General features: G+C 37.6%; 5 protein-coding genes across 5 annotated transcripts; 4 read left to right on the top strand and 1 right to left on the bottom strand.

Annotated features, from left to right (window-relative positions):
- Nucleotides 1–5,652: 5,652 nt before the first annotated feature.
- Nucleotides 5,653–6,206, top strand: CBG10113 (the record flags this gene model as incomplete). The annotated part of the gene is made up of 2 exons (XM_002641723.1): nucleotides 5,653–5,667; nucleotides 5,718–6,206. 2 exons carry the CDS (start codon nucleotides 5,653–5,655, stop codon nucleotides 6,204–6,206), a joined length of 504 nt encoding a protein of 167 aa, XP_002641769.1.
- A 1,578-nt stretch (nucleotides 6,207–7,784) lies between these two features.
- Nucleotides 7,785–14,416, top strand: CBG10112 (the record flags this gene model as incomplete). Its single annotated transcript, XM_045244288.1, is given in 22 exon segments — nucleotides 7,785–7,913; nucleotides 7,961–8,091; nucleotides 8,378–8,494; nucleotides 8,541–8,639; nucleotides 8,683–8,917; nucleotides 8,961–9,080; nucleotides 9,127–9,238; nucleotides 9,279–9,890; nucleotides 9,937–10,315; nucleotides 10,704–10,932; nucleotides 10,976–11,294; nucleotides 11,340–11,507; nucleotides 11,551–11,735; nucleotides 12,274–12,450; nucleotides 12,500–12,753; nucleotides 12,800–12,989; nucleotides 13,038–13,145; nucleotides 13,228–13,365; nucleotides 13,413–13,496; nucleotides 13,742–13,942; nucleotides 13,981–14,046; nucleotides 14,060–14,416. The coding sequence occupies 22 exon segments, from the start codon at nucleotides 7,785–7,787 to the stop codon at nucleotides 14,414–14,416; spliced, it is 4,410 nt and encodes a 1,469-aa protein (XP_045094204.1).
- Nucleotides 14,417–14,946: 530 nt separating this feature from the next.
- Nucleotides 14,947–15,528, top strand: CBG25916 (the record flags this gene model as incomplete). The annotated part of the gene is made up of 2 exons (XM_045244285.1): nucleotides 14,947–14,949; nucleotides 14,998–15,528. The coding sequence occupies 2 exons, from the start codon at nucleotides 14,947–14,949 to the stop codon at nucleotides 15,526–15,528; spliced, it is 534 nt and encodes a 177-aa protein (XP_045098990.1).
- Nucleotides 15,529–15,993: 465 nt separating this feature from the next.
- On the top strand, nucleotides 15,994–16,474 carry CBG25915 (the record flags this gene model as incomplete). Its single annotated transcript, XM_045244284.1, has 2 exons — nucleotides 15,994–16,008; nucleotides 16,058–16,474. The coding sequence occupies 2 exons, from the start codon at nucleotides 15,994–15,996 to the stop codon at nucleotides 16,472–16,474; spliced, it is 432 nt and encodes a 143-aa protein (XP_045098989.1).
- A 586-nt stretch (nucleotides 16,475–17,060) lies between these two features.
- On the bottom strand, nucleotides 17,061–17,577 carry CBG25914 (the record flags this gene model as incomplete). The annotated part of the gene is made up of 2 exons (XM_045244283.1): nucleotides 17,061–17,519; nucleotides 17,572–17,577. The coding sequence occupies 2 exons, from the start codon at nucleotides 17,575–17,577 to the stop codon at nucleotides 17,061–17,063; spliced, it is 465 nt and encodes a 154-aa protein (XP_045098988.1).
- Between the last annotated feature and the right edge of the window lie 358 nt (nucleotides 17,578–17,935).

Genomic DNA, 17,935 nt, shown 5'->3' with positions numbered 1-17,935 from the left:
GAAACAGAAGTGACAAGAGGGAGAATCGAAAAGAAAATTTATTTTAACGGGATGGATACGGTAAATGCTCTAATAGGAGCCCACCCGACACGTGCACGTTGAGCTCAATTATCTCGGCCCCTGTGAGAGATGTCAAAAATCCGTCAATTGATAAAATATTGCTGGGGTTGTGATAAATATTTTATCTGTAAAAATTGTTTGATATCATTTGAAGGAATTGAGATAATTGAGCTCAAAGCGTATTGGGTGGGCTTCTAATATTCAAAAGAATGATATCAAAAGAATGAAGATTCCCCGAAACTTCTGAATTCTAAAATTAAAAGAAGTGTTCAACTTGTGAAATTTAAACTAATTGTAAGATGTTCAGGATATTTTAAACTTCACTATGGTTAAAACACGACCCATTTTTGAATTTTTCAATCGTTTTGAGGATAAATAAAGATTTCAAGGAAGAAATTTTAAAAATATTGTAAAAGAAAGACCGGATCACAAAAATCTAGCTTTGATGAAAATCAGTATCAACAACTTATTGTTACCTATTGAGGAAAGCTAAATTGTTTAATTTGTAATACAAAAATTTTGATGATTGAGTTTATGAATTTGCTGTAAATACCGTATTTCCTATAATAGAAGCTCGTCAACTTTGAGCTCAATTGTCTCGCATTTTGTGAAAGATATCGAGAATGGATCAAATGATAAAATATTATAGATATTGTGATAAACAGTTTATTGACAACTTTCTTATACCTTTCACAGAAACTGAGATAAATTATCTCAAAGTTAGAGGTCCTTCCTATTACTTTGTTTATGGTGAGTTTTCTTCAAAATAATATATTTATTCCAAAAAAATTTGCGATACTATTGTTAAATGTTTTGTAACAATCTCATAAATTGTCCATCCCAATTTTTTTATTGGGATTTTCAATTATCTCGAAATCCCGAACAAAAGAACTGTTTGATCCAAAATTAATCTACAACATGAGATAGACAAGACCAGGTTATGATTTGGAAAATCAAAAAAATTGTATACAGTATTTCCTCTGATACCACCAATTACTAGAAGCCAATCGTCAGCTTTGAGCTCAATTATCTCGATTCTTGTGAAGGATACCAAAAAAAAAAGTTAACTAATAAAATATTGTTGACTTTATAATAAACAGTTTATCAGTTGACAATTTTTTCATATCGCTGATACGAATCAAGATAATTGAGTTCAAAGTGGACGGTATGGGTGAGCTTCTATTAGAGGAGATACGGTTTTCCGATTTTGACTTGTCTAGTCAGCCTGTATCTTTGCGACTCCCTCGACAACTAACAGTCCCTTTCTCTTTAAAGTTTTTAGGTTTCAGAAAGTTCATGTCCTATACATACAATCAAATCAAACAACTACGGTAATCCATCAATGTGATAGTTCATAAAACACATGAAAAGAGAGTGCACATCAACTTTCACGCAATCCCTCTCCTCTAGTCCAATCTCATCCGTCTTTTATCAAAATTTGCTCCCACTCACACACATTCTGTCTCTCTGTTGCCTTGCTTCAAACTTTTGATTGAAGAGCCAACTGATCGATTGAATAGAGAGGATATAGGAAGAGAGGGAGACGATGAGCTGTCAGCAATATCTGCCAACTGTGCGAGGTCACTGCTTCTCCCTCTTTTTCTTCACTATACACTGCGATAAAGGGGTCAGCAAGGGCGGGAGAGAAGGTGTCTACGGAGAAAAAGAGTTTAGAGTTTCAGAAATGTTTTGTACTTTTTTATACTTTGAGGTTTCAACACGACCCCACACTGTCAAGATTTAGCTCAATTATCTCAATTACTGTGAGAGATATCAAAAATCTGTCAACTGATAACAATTTGGCCATCTTATGATAAACAATTCATCAGTTGATAACTTTTTCATATCTTTCACAGGAACCGAGAAACTGGCTTAAAGCTGAAAGGCGCTCTATTGTAGTGTTTACCGTTCAACCATATGATCATTCGAAAGTTATCGAAAAAGTTTTAGTATACTGTAGCTAAAGAATACAAAACTAAAAAAAAAGGTTATCAGATTCAGACAAGGAAAAATCTTAAAAATAGAATCCTTCCCCCTAGTAAAAGGTTTTGCAAACACAGAAACAGAAAGGAAAAGAGGAAAAGTCTTCTTGGCGGCTGGCCTCGAAGCTTCTGCTTTACACTTCTTCTTCTCCTACTTCATCCTTCCTCTCTTCTTCTTCTTTCTCGAATCCTTCTCCTCCTCTGTATATTAAACGACGGAGCAGAGTTCTTCGACGCGCCAACAGGCACCGCCCGATCAAGTGTCTGTGTCTCTCTGATCCTCGTACTATTTCTCCAGATGCCATGGTCGAATTGCAACATTCTCCTCCCACCGGAGACTTCAGAAGTGTTGTGGCTACTCGGATGGATGAAGAAGAAAAATGAAGAAGAGTGATTTTTTTTCTAGTGTTCCAAGGGTCAACTGAACTAATATATGATCTAGAAGAGGATTAGAGAAATAAGCGAAAAAAAAGTTCTAGCTGGCACTCTATGGAACCATAAAGCTCACATCAGTTTTTATGGGGGTTATGACGTGGCAGTTCTCGCTTGATTCCTGATGCTTTCGATTTTCCTGAAGATCCTTTTCTTAATCCTCAAAGTTTTATTGTTTATACTTTGAGCCACACATGTGCATTGCTCAATGAGAAGAAATTGGAAAGCATTTGTTTATTTCTTGAAACTTCTTGCACTTTCTTAACCGATTACGACATTGAAAAGAGAGTTCAGGGTGGCGCACAATTACCCTGACTGATAATAACTGGTATATCTTTAGACAGGGGTATCTTGAAAGCACGAAAATTGGTAGAAATATAATGTTACTTTTGATTCAAAGCTACTGAAATTTTCAAAGCGATTCCTCAAGTCTAGGTATTGTTATGATTTTTCAAAGATTAAATTATGCTTGCACGCTAGTGCTAGTTGTGGAGCTGAAGAATTTACATATGATCCAATTATCAAGACGTTTCTTATAGCTGAAAAAGTTGGCCAAGTTTAAAATGTGATTTTCATTCCAATATTTTCTGTTCAAAAAAGAATTCTCCCACGTTTTCACTACCTGAATAAATTTAAAGGTTTTCACTAAACCTCACGTCAACTCACATGACTGAGCAAGCGGTGTCCGTAATAATGGCTAACCAACCTGACCTGCCCTGTTCCTGTGGATCCAATACAGTGCCGCCTAAACCACTATAAAGGGAAGAGATGTTCACAGAGAAGGCATCAGTTTCATCATGGCTTTTGTGAGTTTTCAACCAATCTTCTTCTTGCACTTGAGAACTCTTGTTTGCAGTTCATCGATGTTTGGAAATTGTCCACCAGTGTCATAACAGACTGTTTCGGCCAACGACAACGGCCACCTCCACCGCCGCCACCACCACCGACAACGGCCCCACCTCCTGGAACCACTCCTGAATCACCACCACCAACAACGCTTGCAACAACGACGGAGAAAGACACGACGCTGGGCGCCATCATTATTATGTCCTTCTGTTTCTCGTGGGCTGTTCTGTTGCTGGAATAATTTTCTACATGAAGAAGAAGAAATCAAAGCAACAACAGTTGGATGCTGCTGCAAATGTACAGGTGGAATCGGGAACAACAGGAGCTTCTGGGACATCCTGCGCGAGTACAGCAACTGGAACAACCACCGAAGGAAAGAAAAAAAAAAAGTAATAAGAAGACAACTACCGCTGCTTCCACTATACAATAATCGAACTGCTCTTTTATTTCTCCCTTTTCAGTTCTTTCTTGAGCGTTTTTCTGCTCAATGTCTGTTTAATAAAATTTTATTTTTCATCAATTCAGCCCTCATCTGATAGTCTTTGAAAATTATTCGATCGACATTTAAATTTCAATTTGAAGTTTCTACATGTACCGTAAAACCTGTGGGCCACGTAGAAGGGCCACGATACTGTCAAGTTTGAGCTCAATTATCTCGGTTCCTATGCAATATATCAAAAGTGTGTAAACTGATAAAATGTTTATCATTTTATCATAAACAATTTATCAGTTGACAATTTTTTCATACCTTTGTCAGGGACCGAGATAAATGGGCTCAAAGTTGAAAGTTAGGGGGCCTTTCTATTACAGATTTTACGGTAATTGTGATTAGGGAGTTTTAAACGACTTCTCTTTGAGGTATATTTCTTGACTTCGTTCACATAAAGGACAGATAAAATTAATTCAAAATATAACTGATTCATTTTTGAAAACTTGCCTTCTTAACTCCAAAATGTTTTAATCAAAAAGTATTTTTGTATTTATGTTTGAAACTTTAAAAAAAAGAACAAGTGGACAAAATTCTCGAAAATTTTCAAAATAATTTTTTCGAGAAGTTGATTGAAATGTAAAATTTTGTTGAATTCTGAGTATGACACAACAATGTTCATGTTCTGAAGCCTCCTAGGAGCGGAGAAAATCGTCTTTGAAAATCGCTATTTTTGTACTGAAAACGCGATTTTTGGCACTGTAAGTCATATAACTCGGCTGAAACTTGCCAGCGGATTCTAAAACTTTCAGGGGTGTCTAGATTTGCTACCCTCGACCTATCCTGGAATTTTGATCGAAATCTGAGGTGATGAGGTGTTGTGGTTACCTTTTAAATTGCTTTGTACAACAACAATCCCAAAATTTTTGTGCACTTCGAAAGATGGCTTGGTTGCTGCTTATGAAGAGAAAATCTGGTGGCCGCAGACACGGCCGAACTACCGTAGTCAACAAAAACCTACTGTAATACTTTTGTTCTCGATTTTCGTTTTCCATAAATTTCGTGCCAGAATAATAACTCCGATCGACCAACGTTTCATAATTTTGAGTTGACCTCTGCTCTCGTCGATAGTTTCTCAAGAATTTCAGCGCTCAAAACGATCAATATGTTTTTTAAATAAATGCTAAACTTTTGGTAAATGATAACTCGAAAGTCTCGCATACATATCATTATCCCAAAATGGTCCAGTATCCAAACTTGAACAGATGTTTCTTAATAACAATTCCCTTCTTTTTCCATTTCGTTCCTATTTTTCATCCATTTTCCGTCACCCTTTTTTCTATCCTTCCCGGTAAAAAATAATTTCTAATTCAATTCCTATAGGCTACAAATAAATTTTTACGAACGGAAAGTTCAACTTTTTGAATGTGTGCAGAAAACCAATAGAGCACGAATTTCGAACCAGCTACTCGTGTCCTTTTCTCAAAACGCTCCATACTTTTTTGCTAGTTTTTTTGTTAGAACCGCTTCTCACATTTTCCTAAAACATTATCCCGAGGAGAAATAAAAAATAAAAAATTTCAGAATCTCCAAATCACTTCCACATCTAAAAGAATTGTGAGATATCTGCGGGCCAATTAAAGAAAATCATAAATTGCTCATAGCTGGAAAACGTTATTTTTTTCAAATGTTTTCTATTAAAAAAAAGAATTCTACCACGTTTTCACTATCTGAATAAATTTAAAAGTCTTCACTAAACATCACGTCAACTCACATGACCGAGCAAGCGGTGACCGTAATAATGGCTAACCAACCTGACCTGCTCTGTTCCTGTGGATCCAATACAGTGCCGTCAAAACCACTATAAAGGGAAGAGATGTTCACAGAGAAGGCATCAGTTTCAACATGGGCTGGGGCTTTGTGAGTTTGCAATCAGTCTTCTTCTTGCAATTGAGAACTTTTATTTGCAGTTTGGAGATGCTGTTCGTTGGGTCGCGAGTGTCCCTACAAAAATCGTCAACACAATCATGCCACCTCCACCGCCACCACCTCCACCGCCGCCACCACCACCGACAACGGCCCCACCTCCTGGAACCACTCCTGAACCACCGGCACCGACTACGCTGTCCACAACTACGGAGGCACGCATGGCGATGGGCCTCGTCATCGTTGGCGTGTTCCTTCTGCTGCTCGTGTGCTGTTCTGCTGCTGGAATATTTTTCTACATGAAGAAGAAGAAGGCGAAGCAACAAGAGTTGGATGCTGCTGCAGCTGCAGTAAATACACCCATGAGTCCTGAACAGTTGGAATCGGGAACTACTGGAACAACTGGAACCACCGGCACCACTGGAACCTCCTGCGTGAGTACAGCAACTGGTACAACTGCTGCAGGAAAGAAAAAGAAGAAGAAGAAGAGCAAAAATAAGAAGACAACTACCACTGCTTCTACTATGCAGTAATCGAACTGCTCTATTTATTTTACTCGTTTTTCAACCAACTTTTTAATGAGCTTTTTTCCTGCTCAAAATCTGATTAATAAAAGTTTATTTTTCTGTAGTTCGGTTCTCGTCTCACGTTTGCTACTGTAGCAAAATTTAGTAGTAATTTTTTAGATGTTGACGTGGCCGTGAGAAGACGGGGAGCTCTTCCAATCTTGGAATAACGGATATTACATAGAGAATTAAAAAAATACAGTAATCTTATGCATTCTAATACTACAGTCACCCTATAAAAGTATACACAGTGATTCCAATCAAGTAAAACGATTTCAAATCATGGTGTTTTTTTCCGGAACATTAAAAAATATTGTTTCGCGCGCTTTCTCCAAAGGGATGCACGCACCGCTGAGTAGCGACTCAGCAGTTCAAATTAACAGTTTCGCGTCGAGACTAAAGATAATATTACTGTAGTATTACAGTGATTTGAGCGCAGTTACACAACCTCCCGATAAAAAAATTGTCGAATAAAATTCATGGATACAGCAGAATTCTGATGACAAACAACCGAGACCTGGATTATGTGAAAATTTGAAGCTTGTATTTTGAGATTCTTACTCGGGGTTTCTCGGCAACTTTCTGCAGCACTTCTGCGTCCTAGTTTTTAACATTTATAGAAAGTTGTCAGGCATGATGCAGAATGCTCACAAAAGTGCTGCGAAAGCGACGCAGAGAGGTGATCCTCCTATCTCGGCTGCGGAAATGCTGTAGAGAAGCTGCAAAAGTGCTACAGAAAGGTGATCAAGTCGTTTAATAAAAATAATCTTTCTATGTCGCTTTTTCAGTATATCTGCAGCATTCTGTGAGCTGTCTGCGTCATGTCTGGCAACTTTCTATAAATGTAAAAACTAGTACGCAGAAGTGCTGCAAAAAGTTGCCGAGAAACCCCGAGTAATGTCTTGATATTTTCCCAATTTCTCAAAATTCAAAAATGTTCATTAAGCTTGGAGACTTTTTTGAGAGACAAATGCACAGAAATTTGAAAATTCCACTTTTTCCAAGTGGAAAATTTTCAATTTTTTTGAAGTTTTAGTTTGGGGATCATTGAAAATTCATCAAAATTCCAGAATTCTAGATTTATGTTTTCAAAATTTTCCGTTTTGCATATGTAAAGTTTGAAGGAAATTCGTATTCAATTTGATAAAAAATCGGACCTGTGGAAAAGAACTGTAATTTTTCCCGAAAAGAAGTCGGAAAATTGACGAAAAACGCACGAAAATCATCGAGAAAATCACACCTGAGAAAACACATATTTTTAGGTTACTGTAGTTGTCGTTGTGGGACACAGTTTCAATTTTTTGTACCCCAATAATTGAACAAATATGATCCGAAATCCAGATTCCGGATAGTTGACTCAAGATTTTCATTCTTCTGTAGAAAAAAAAAAACTTTTCGAAAACCACGAAAAAGGGTTATCGGACCAATAGAGGTTGATGATCCCTGATCAAGGCGTCCATCCAACACAAGGTCGGTCAGGTCATTATCACCCTGAGCTTCCGATCGTCAGTTTGTAAATTCAATTAGTCTCCGCATCGAAAAAAGATGCTGGTAAAACTTCTTGCCCTATTGAAAAAGGATGCAATTCTGGCGACACGAAGCAAAGTGTGGACCATGTTCGAGCTACTACTTCCGGTATTTATTCTCTTTGTTGTGAATGGTATGATGGAGACGGTGAGCTAGAAAAAACTATGGTTATCGTTAACTTCACACAAATTCAGATATCTGATCAAATGCAAAAAGGCACGAAGGAAATAGACCAATTAGGCGATTACTCAGCAACGTCGGTTATTGCATTTATTCCACCCCAAATTTGTGACATGAAAAAAGTGGATCCAAAAATATTGTTCAGGTACATCTGAAGCCGCTATGCTGGTTGGGGGGGGGGGGGGGGCTAAAGTTTTCAAATAGAGCCATTTTTCGGATTTCTCACTTTAGCCTACGAAAATATAAAACAAGAAACTGAATATGCTGGGAAATAATTCAAGTACCGAAGTTCCTAAATATCAGCAAAACTTCCACTTTTTTTACTGAAATATTTTTCCAGAATATTTCAAGTTTTTGGTTGCCCACCCCCATCAATCAACATAGCGCCCGTTTGAATTACCAAGAAATTAAGCTCAATGTCCAATTTTCAGAAATGGCAGCGATGAAGTTTGGGGAGAGTATAATATGGGTCGCATTGACTCGGTTAATCCTAAATATAAATTCACCGAAGACGACGCGCTCAAAAAAATGGCGGATTGTGAGCAAGCGTATGTGATAGTTTAAACATTAAATTGTGATTTTTTATACTTGAAGAACCATGATAGTGCACAATTCTGGAAAAGACTTCACTGTTTTCGTTCCGATAGTAGGTGAAATTCCAGTAGCTGACTTTAAAGACGCAATGTCAATGAAGTAAGATCTATAGGTTAGACGAGCACTAAATTAACTGTTTCAGAGGGGACAAATACTTCTTCTCGTCCGTTTTTATTCAGGCAATCCTAGAGGTGGACAAACCCAAAAAAGATAAACACAGATTATCTGACAATATAGAGGTCAATAAAATAAAAGCGAGAGATGTCAAAATTCCAGAGGTTGCCCTTCCATACTTTCATGTTATTATTGGATTGAGTATGATGGTAACTATAGTCAATGTAGTACGAACGGTTGTGACAGAGAAGTCGACAGTGAAAGTGAAGGTCTTCATTTTCTTTTGGAAGTTATTGTAAATTTCAGCCTTATCTCTCTGCAATTGGTCTTCCTGGATGGTTGTTCTACTTGGAACACTTCATTGCCACTTTCCTCAAGTCCATTATCACATGCATTGGATCATTGAAATATTTCATGGGCCTAAAAGTAGGCAAAAACTTTTTGAACTTTAAGATAATAGAGCCAATAATAGTACACAAGCCTTGCCCTACTGATGATGGGTGTCATTCTCTACATCATCGGAGCCATCGCTTTTGCGATTCTCCTCTCTGCCATCTTCACAAATGCCAAACGTGGAATCGAAGGTTTGAAGAACCTTTGTTCTTAAATATTACTTATTTCTAGCTTCTTTGGTCGCCTGGATCATCATAATGTTCTTTCCGATGACCCAAGACGAAGATGATTTGAGTCTTCTCTACTCCATAAACATCAACTATGCGTATTACTATTTTTTGAAAAAAGTCCAAATTAATTCGTTGGCCAACTTCAAATTGTCGTTTGGATCATTATTCGACACCACCTATATTGAGGGAACTGCACCTGGATACTACTTCCTCATGATGATTTTCGATGTTGTCTGGATGATTGCAGCCGCATTGTTATACGATCGATACGGAGGAAAGTTGTCAGGCATCAAGGATTTATTCAGCGTTTGTTTATTGTTGTTAGGAACTCTATTAATATCCTGGTTACAGGGTGGAAAAGGTAGAAAGAAGGCCGGGTCCGATGAAGACGTGATTCTAGAAGGATGTATTGAAAACGTGAAAATGAGAAGTAAGGCGGTGTCCGATGTGGAATTGAACAATGTCGTCAAAGTCTATCCAACTGGAGAAAGAGCTGTGAATGGTCTCTCATTTCGTGCAATTCGTGGTCAAGTGTCCATTCTTCTTGGCCAAAATGGTTGTGGAAAGAGTACCACCTTCTCTATGATTTCTGGGGTTGCTTTACCCACTTCAGGTTTGTCTACATAATCAAAACTGAAAGTAAGCCATAAAATGTTTAGGATCCATTGAAGTTGCTGGAGTTGACGCAGTCCGCCAGAAAGACAAAGCCCGAAAGTTCATTGGATTCTGTCCCCAATACAATCCTCTATACGATCGTCTGACAGTTCTGGAACATCTTGAACTGGTGAATGCTCTGAAAGAAGGACCACCTCATTTGTTTTTGGGAGAAGCTAAACAACTGCTCCAGGCGATCCGGTTGGCAGATAAAGCAGGCACTCATTCTGCAAATTTGTCTGGAGGCATGAAAAGAAAACTTTGTGTTTGTATGGCTATGATCGGAGGTAGTAAGGTTGTTCTGCTGGATGAACCGACTGTTGGAATGGATCCTGGAGCAAGAAAAGATGTGCAAATGATGCTTGAAAAGATCAAAGTTAACAGGTGATTTACTTATGATTTATTATTAAACACCAACTTACGTCCCACCGGGGCTAAACCTCCTCACCTGCTCTTACAGTACCCGTAATCTTATAAAGAGGTTTTGCTACTTTCTCAGAGACTTATTTTTTCAAGGTCTACGGAAACTCGGGAATTTAGAAATTCAGAGTTTCAGTATTTCCCAATCTGGGATACACATTAATTCGATAAATTTAGAGTTTAATATTTGGAAAATTCAGATACTCATAATTTAGAGAATTTTAGTTCAGAAATGAGGGAATTCGAAATTTTGGAATTTCAAATTTTTCTTTTCAAAATCCAGAAAGCGTAAAAAGTTTCAGAAATTCAGACAATGAGTTTCAGAAATCCATTTAGAATAATTGTTTTCCAGAACAATCCTGCTGACAACTCACTACATGGACGAAGCGGAACGTTTAGGAGATTGGGTGTTCGTGATGTCGTACGGTAAAATGGCTGCTAGTGGATCGTTGAACTACCTGAAGAAGAAATTCGGTTCTGGTTATGTCTTGACTGTGGTGTTGGATGTTAAAAGTGACAGAAAACATTCAACGAGACTTGTTAAGGAAATATGCCACCATATCATTCCGGATTCTCGATTGGTAATTATTTTTAGATGGGATTCTGTTAAATTTCAATTTTCAGAAAGACCAAAGAGGACAGATGATAGAAATGACACTTCCAGAGGATGCGAAAAATAAAGTGGTTCCTCTGCTGAAAGTTCTCGAATCAATAATTGAAAAGAAGTACAAAAGTGGACCGATCAAAAAACTTCCCAGTGCTTTGAAAGAAAAAATCAAGAAATTGAAAATCACAACTCTAGGATTGTCTTTGAGTTCTCTGGAAACAGTTTTTATTCGGATTTGTGATGAGTGTGATTTGGTGATTGCAAAGGAAAAGAATCTGGAAGATAAGAGGGAAATAGCAGAGAAAAACTACGAAATGTTAACGGAAATGAAGAAGAGTGAGTGTTATTTTTACCATTTTTCCATTCAAAATGAATTTTAAGACAAAAGAGTGACTGGAACAGCCCTACAGTCTTCTCAATTCACTTGCTTGCTTCGCAAAAGGTACTACTACACTCTCCGGAACATCTACCAACTTTTCTTCCAAATCATCATTCCGATTCTTATTGTCATATTTGGTTTGCATTCCATGAAAGTTGAAGAAACGGCTAGTAAGTTTAAATTTTGTATTTAGACAATGTTTCCAATTTTTAGAACCCAAGAAATTGGAAAAACTTGACTTGAACATCTTTCCGAAATCGGTGGTTGTCATGATGAAAGGATCTGGAAAAACGGATCATTACGATAAGATAAAATCACAAATAGAAGGGTTTAAACATCTGACAGTGAAAGAACACGATGCGGCGAAAGACCATGAAGAACTTGTGCAAGAGTACTATGTAAGAAAAATGAGCTCAATTATCTCAATTTCTAAGAGAAGTATCAAAATTTTGTCAACTGAAAAAATGTTTTTTAATTATCAACATTTTATTTGTTGATAAATTCGAGATAATTGAGCTTACAAAGTGGACGTATAGGGCGGACTTATACAGTATGGCGCACAATTTCCCGCACTGATAAAAACGAATATATCTCTAGACTTAAGAATTTTGAAGAATAAAACTTGGTAGAAATATAATTTTACGTTTGATTCAAAGTTACTGAAATTTTCAAAGCGATACCTCAAGTCAAGGTATTTTTATGATTATCTTGCACACCATGGTGATTTCCATTAGACGAAGCAACTTTGACAAGCGTTAATTCAGGTCAAAGTTGATCAAATGATTTGAAACTTGGCCAGTTTACTGATGAAATATTCGAGTTTGTTTACCCAGTACAACGCTTTATTCAAATTTCATGCTAGTACAAAATAGAGTCCGAATAACTATGCGAACATTAACGGTAGTTAATTTTAAAATAAAAATTTATTTTTTTCAGAAAGAGAAACTAGGATTCATTGTGATGGTATCTGAAAATGTAGCCAGAATCTTTTATAACCATGCGGTCACTCGTGCTTCTCCAGTTCTAACCACACTCGCCGCCAATTGGTATTCCGAACATGGTCCATACAATGTTGAATTGAAATGGCTAACATCAAGTAAAGAAGAAGCCACCGTAAGATTTCAAACTCTCGATAGAAAAATATATCTTCAAAGCTTTCTAGAACAAGTTCATGATGTTCCTCTTTGTTCCTTTCTTCCTTATGCTTGGCTTCGCTTTGGTCACTGCTCCATTCGTTCAATTTTCGATTGAAGAGAGAATTTGCAAGTTTTCCCATCAACAACATCTCACAGGAATGTCAAAAATGATCTTCTGGTCAGCCAACATTTTATGGGATTCTTTGATATTTATCATTTTCTGTGTTGAAACTATACTGATCTTTTTGGCGTTCGGTCGATACCAGAACTGCCTTCCTTTGTGAGTTTGAAGAACCAAAACATAATGATCTATAAAAAAATTTTAGAATCATTTTGGTCTACTCCGTACTTTTACTTGCCATTCTTCCTATCACCTATGTGGCTTCTTTAGTCTTTGAATCGCCAGCCAAAGCGTCGACGCTCCTTGTTCTCTACCAAATGGTCTTGGGAATAATCATTGTTTTGACTATGATGATTTTATCTTTTATCAAATCTAAAGTCTCAAATGTTATTACGGTATGTCTCTTTGATGTGTGCCTCCTCGTGAGCTGAAAATATTTTCAGCCAATATTCTACATCCTCTGCCCACCTAGTGCTTTTCTCTTTGGGTTTTTCAAGACAACAATTGAAGAGGAGCTGAAAAAGGATCCAGAAGGAATGCTTAGTCAAATGGTTGAGTTCAAAAAGATCTGGGACTGGAATGGCCTAAGTTAGTTTTCTGAGTCTTCACTTAGCTAAAACAGTTTTTTCTCAGCTCGCGACTTATTTTTTCCTTGGTCTGGCTTCTTTTGTTTCAATCGTTACAGTATACGCTATGCAAAATCGAGCCACAAAAGTTGCCATTTTTGATATGAGACACAGTGCCAAGAAGCCGATTCCGAAGAAACCTGTGGTGACTTATATACTTCTTGGTTTTGTGCTTAATAAATCTGTTTTCAGAGACTGGCTCCATGCAAGGCAGTAATGCTCGAGGAGCAGCTTGTTCATCGACCCCAAGTCAAAAATTGTACGGTTGTGGTTAAGGTGAGTAACTGACAGTTACCGTGAAAACGGTAAAAAAGGGCCTCCTTTAAGTCAATTTTCTCCTCAGTTTCTGTAAAGGATATGAAAAAGCTATAATTACTCATAATATGATTAACATTTTATTAGTTGATCAATTTTTGACATCTTTCACAGGAACCGAGATATAATGGTTCAAAGTTGAAAGTTAGGGATGACGTTCTATTAGAGAGTTTACGATAGTTTTGAAAAACGCTATAAATTTTTAGGATCTTGTCCGTGTATTTGGAACCTTCCGTGCCGTGAATGGTGTTTGTCTAACAGTCAGAAACAATGAATGTTTTGGACTTCTTGGAACAAATGGAGCCGGAAAAACGACCACTTTTGATATTCTCACAGGACTTCGTTTTCCAAGTGGAGGATCTGCGGTCATTGATGGAAAAGATGTGGTCAAACATAATGTAAATTATGTTTTCTGAATAATTTTGGCAATTGATTTGTATTTCAGTATGTTGGATATTGTCCCCAGTTCGATTCTATTCTTCCTGACTTAAAATGTATTGAGGCGCTTGAGGTGAGATGTAGAGAAAGAGAATTTCTCCAGAATTGCAATCCTTCGAAAAGGAGAAATGATTGCTCTCGGAACAAGTCAAGATCTCAAATCCCAATATGGAAACACCTACACAATGACTCTTATGGTCAAGAAAATTAGTGAACGCGAGAGAGTCATAAAAGGAGTTCAGAAGAAAATGAAAGAGGCTGTTCTGAAGACAGCGTTGACAAATATCACGACTAGTTTGGTATGGGAGCTGCCAAAAAGGCCCGGTGATAAATGGTCGAGGAAGTACGAGAAGGTGGAGAAGTTGGCGAAAAAGTTGCATGTCAAGGATTTCATGTTGACACAGTCATCACTTGAAGACACTTTTATTACTCTCACTGATTGAGATTTTTTGTATTCTTTACTCGTTAATAAAACATTTTCGTGTTGCAGACTTTCTTAAACTCAAAGACCAAAGTACAGGTCTAGAAAAAGTAAATTAAGATCTGTGTTAGCCTATATTAAAAGTGCCCCCTTTAGTAGAATCGCTTTCTGAACGGTTAAAAAAAGATACCCATGCTCCTTCAAATGCTCCTTTAACGATTTCGTTATCAGATTTTCATCCCGCTCTCGAATTTTCGGCCGCAACAAAAACTTTGAAATTAGACCAGAGTAATACGGCTTTAAAAAAAACGAGTTGTCTTATGTGATTATTCAGTAATGAAACCAGGAAAAATAGAAGGCCCCTGTAAAAGGAGGACCGTTTTTTGAAAAATAAAAATAGGTTTTACGGCTTGTACTATTCCCCCCCCCCCTCTAGAGACCTCAGTTTTTGCCCTGTTCTGCTGACCACCATGACCAGAGCATGCCCCCAGAGACACAGCATAAAAACCGATCTTCAAAGAGTGGTCAGCAGAATTCAACAAACTTTGCGAAATGGTAAGAGGCTAAAAAGTTTGATTGCCAAGATCATGACAATTTTCCCAGCGTGCAGCAGTTTCAGTGGTTACTGGAGCAGTCGAGAACGTAGTCGTTACGGGTCTCAATGAGGTTGGATCCATATTTAGTGGTCCATCACCACCGCCTACAACTACAACTACAACTACAACAACAACAACAACCACTACCACACCGGCGCCTGGTGCGAATCCCGCAAACTCTCCGATTGCTCCGAATAATCCAGCGAATCCAGCGAGTCCTCTGAACACTCCAAAATCCGCAGCTATTGATGGAACAACTGAACTTGCTGGAACCGACATAATAATATTTCTGGTTGTTCTCGCCGTTTTCTTAGGAATCAGTTTCATTGGAATATTCTTCATCATCAAAAGTCTAAGGAAGAAGCCGGACACAGCTGAAGGTGCTGCTAGTCCAATTATAGTTACAGTGGAATCAGGATCAGTCGGCGCAAGTGAGACATCTGGAACAACTACTGGAGAAACTAAAGCAAAGAAAAAGAAGAAGAAGACGAAGGGAAAGAAAACAAAATCTGGAGAAAGTGGTACCACTACTAGTTGAACTCTTTTTTGTACTTTCTATGATTATTTATACTTGATTGGTAACTTTACTTGTTTTAATAATGAATTATGATTTCAGAAGCTTTTGTTTTGACTGCTAAAAAAACTAGAACCTTACAAGAGCTTGTTAGAATTACTATAAACATTCTAATACAGCGCCATCCAACCCGTCAACTTTAAGAACGTATATCTCATTTTCTGTGCAAGATCAGAAAGAAATCAACTAAAAATATTTTTGGTATTATAATGCTGGGTAGCAACATTAGAATGTTTACGATACTCCTGAAAGAAGATGTTTTGCTTATGTCAAATTTTTTGTCTGTGTCGAAACCTGAACCTGTAAAAATGAACTTTCTGGAATATTGCTCTGATTTCATGACCCCGGTGACCAGAGGATGTAACTCGAACTTTTTCAAGCCAAACTTCAAAACACGATTTATACTATTCTTCTGAATTTCAAATAAACATGGGTTTCTGGTTTGTAAGTTCTTCATGTCCACCATTCAGAATTTGAACAACTTAAATTTCAGTTCCGATGGTTTGACAGGGTCTTCGTCACACCATTCGGTGAGATAATCTACTCACCGTCTCCAGCCCCAACTTCTGCTCCAGTAACACCTCCACCATCTGGAAAAACTCCTGCTCCACCACCAACTACCACCGAAAAATCCTTCATAGTCGCCATGCTTGTATGTTTTATTATTGTTCTTCTTCTGATCATCAGTTCGGCTGGAGGAGTGTTTTTCTACATGAGGAACAAGAAGAAGAAAGTGGCACCAGGTGCACCGGCAGACTCATCATCAGGAACTGTAGAAGTTGAGTCTGGATCCGTCGTGGGGTTGACATCAAAGAGCACAACAAAAAGCACAACGAGAAGTGTGAACACTGGAGTCAAAAAGAAGAAAAGCAAAGTGAAGAAAGTTAGTACTGTAGTTGCTGTGGATTGAAACTTTAATCTACATTTCTGAATGTAATCTATTTGTTCGGTTCTCTAATAAACAATTTTTCTTGATACAAGTCTATAAACTTACCCAAGTTAGCTTTGAAAATACAAAATCCCTAATAATGAGAATTAAAAATTTAATAGAACTAATGGACAACTAATGGATTTAATGGCCTTCTGCAACATGTCAGGTTCACTTTCAGATAAAAACAACCACATATTCAAAATCTACATAGTTGATTGCATAAGGGAACGCATTTTCATATCGATCCGTTTCTTTGAGCCGTAGTTACAGCCAGTCAAGCATCCAAAACACCCCCGGAAAAAATTAGGCTCCGTCCCTATTTCTGTGGTCGCTATCTTTTACATGTTAAGTAAAAAATATGCCACAATTTTCAAAATTTCACAGAAATGTGTTTGAACACTCTGTTTTGCTCAAAAAGTGGTTGAGCTCTTTAAAAGTATTTTTCAAAAAAAAAACTTTTAAAAATGGAATGCTCAAAAAATACAAAAAGTTTATTCTTCAAAACATTGAACAGAATAAATCTATTTCAAATCCATAAAAAACCAAGTAAAGTTAACTTCCAAAATTAATGCATAGTAGACGAAGTTCTCTTCTTCTTTCCCTTCATCTTGGTTCCAGTGGTACTTTTTGTGGTGCTTCGAGTAGTGCTTCTCATTGTACTTCTAGCAGTTGTCCCAGTAGTTCCAGTGGTTCCCGAGGTCTCACCAGTCGTAGTTCCAGACTCTGTGTCCTCGACGACAGCTCCTTGTGGAATCTGTTGTTTCTTTTTGTTCTGCATGTAGAAAAACACGCCGCCAGCGGAACTAAAAATCAGAAGAGCAACGACTCCCAGAAAGAAAAGGATCATGATGGTATATCCCGCTTCTGTAGTAGTCGTTGGTGGTGGTCCTGTCGTGACAGGAGGAAGAGTTGTTCCAGGTGGAGGAAGTGTAGTAATTGGAGCCGTTGTAGTTGTCGGTGGAGGGTCTGATCCAAATAACAGCCTTCTAAATGGTCTCACGACGAGATTAACAAATAGGCCGATCTGAAAAAAAACCATAATTCGTGGAAGCTAAAACATTACAAAGAATACTTACGAGCATATTGATTTCCGGATTGTTGGTTTCTACAATCTTCTGGAATTCGAGTTTATCTTCTTCATTCCTGTTCTACTGACATTGACCAAGAAGTCAAGGTCATGTTAAGGGAAGGTTAGGCTAGTTGGTTAGTATCACAAATAGTAATAAATTTTATTAAAAATTTCTGAAGGTATCAAAACTAGGTCATATTCCTAATGATTAGTTCCAAACAATAATTTCAAACAAAAAATATTTCATTGGAAACGAATAATTCAATATTTATGTACCAACGGATACCAACGAAATATATAAATACCGTAAACACTCTAAGAACGCCTCCCAAACCATCAAATTTGGACCTACATATATGTGTCGGTTTCTG

Source organism: Caenorhabditis briggsae (genome assembly GCF_000004555.2).
Source record: "Caenorhabditis briggsae complete genome, chrIII, whole genome shotgun sequence".
NCBI classification, from domain to species: Eukaryota; Metazoa; Nematoda; class Chromadorea; order Rhabditida; family Rhabditidae; genus Caenorhabditis; species Caenorhabditis briggsae.
The sequence above is the reverse complement of the archived record's forward strand: the minus strand, read 5'-3'. Positions and strand labels throughout refer to the sequence as shown.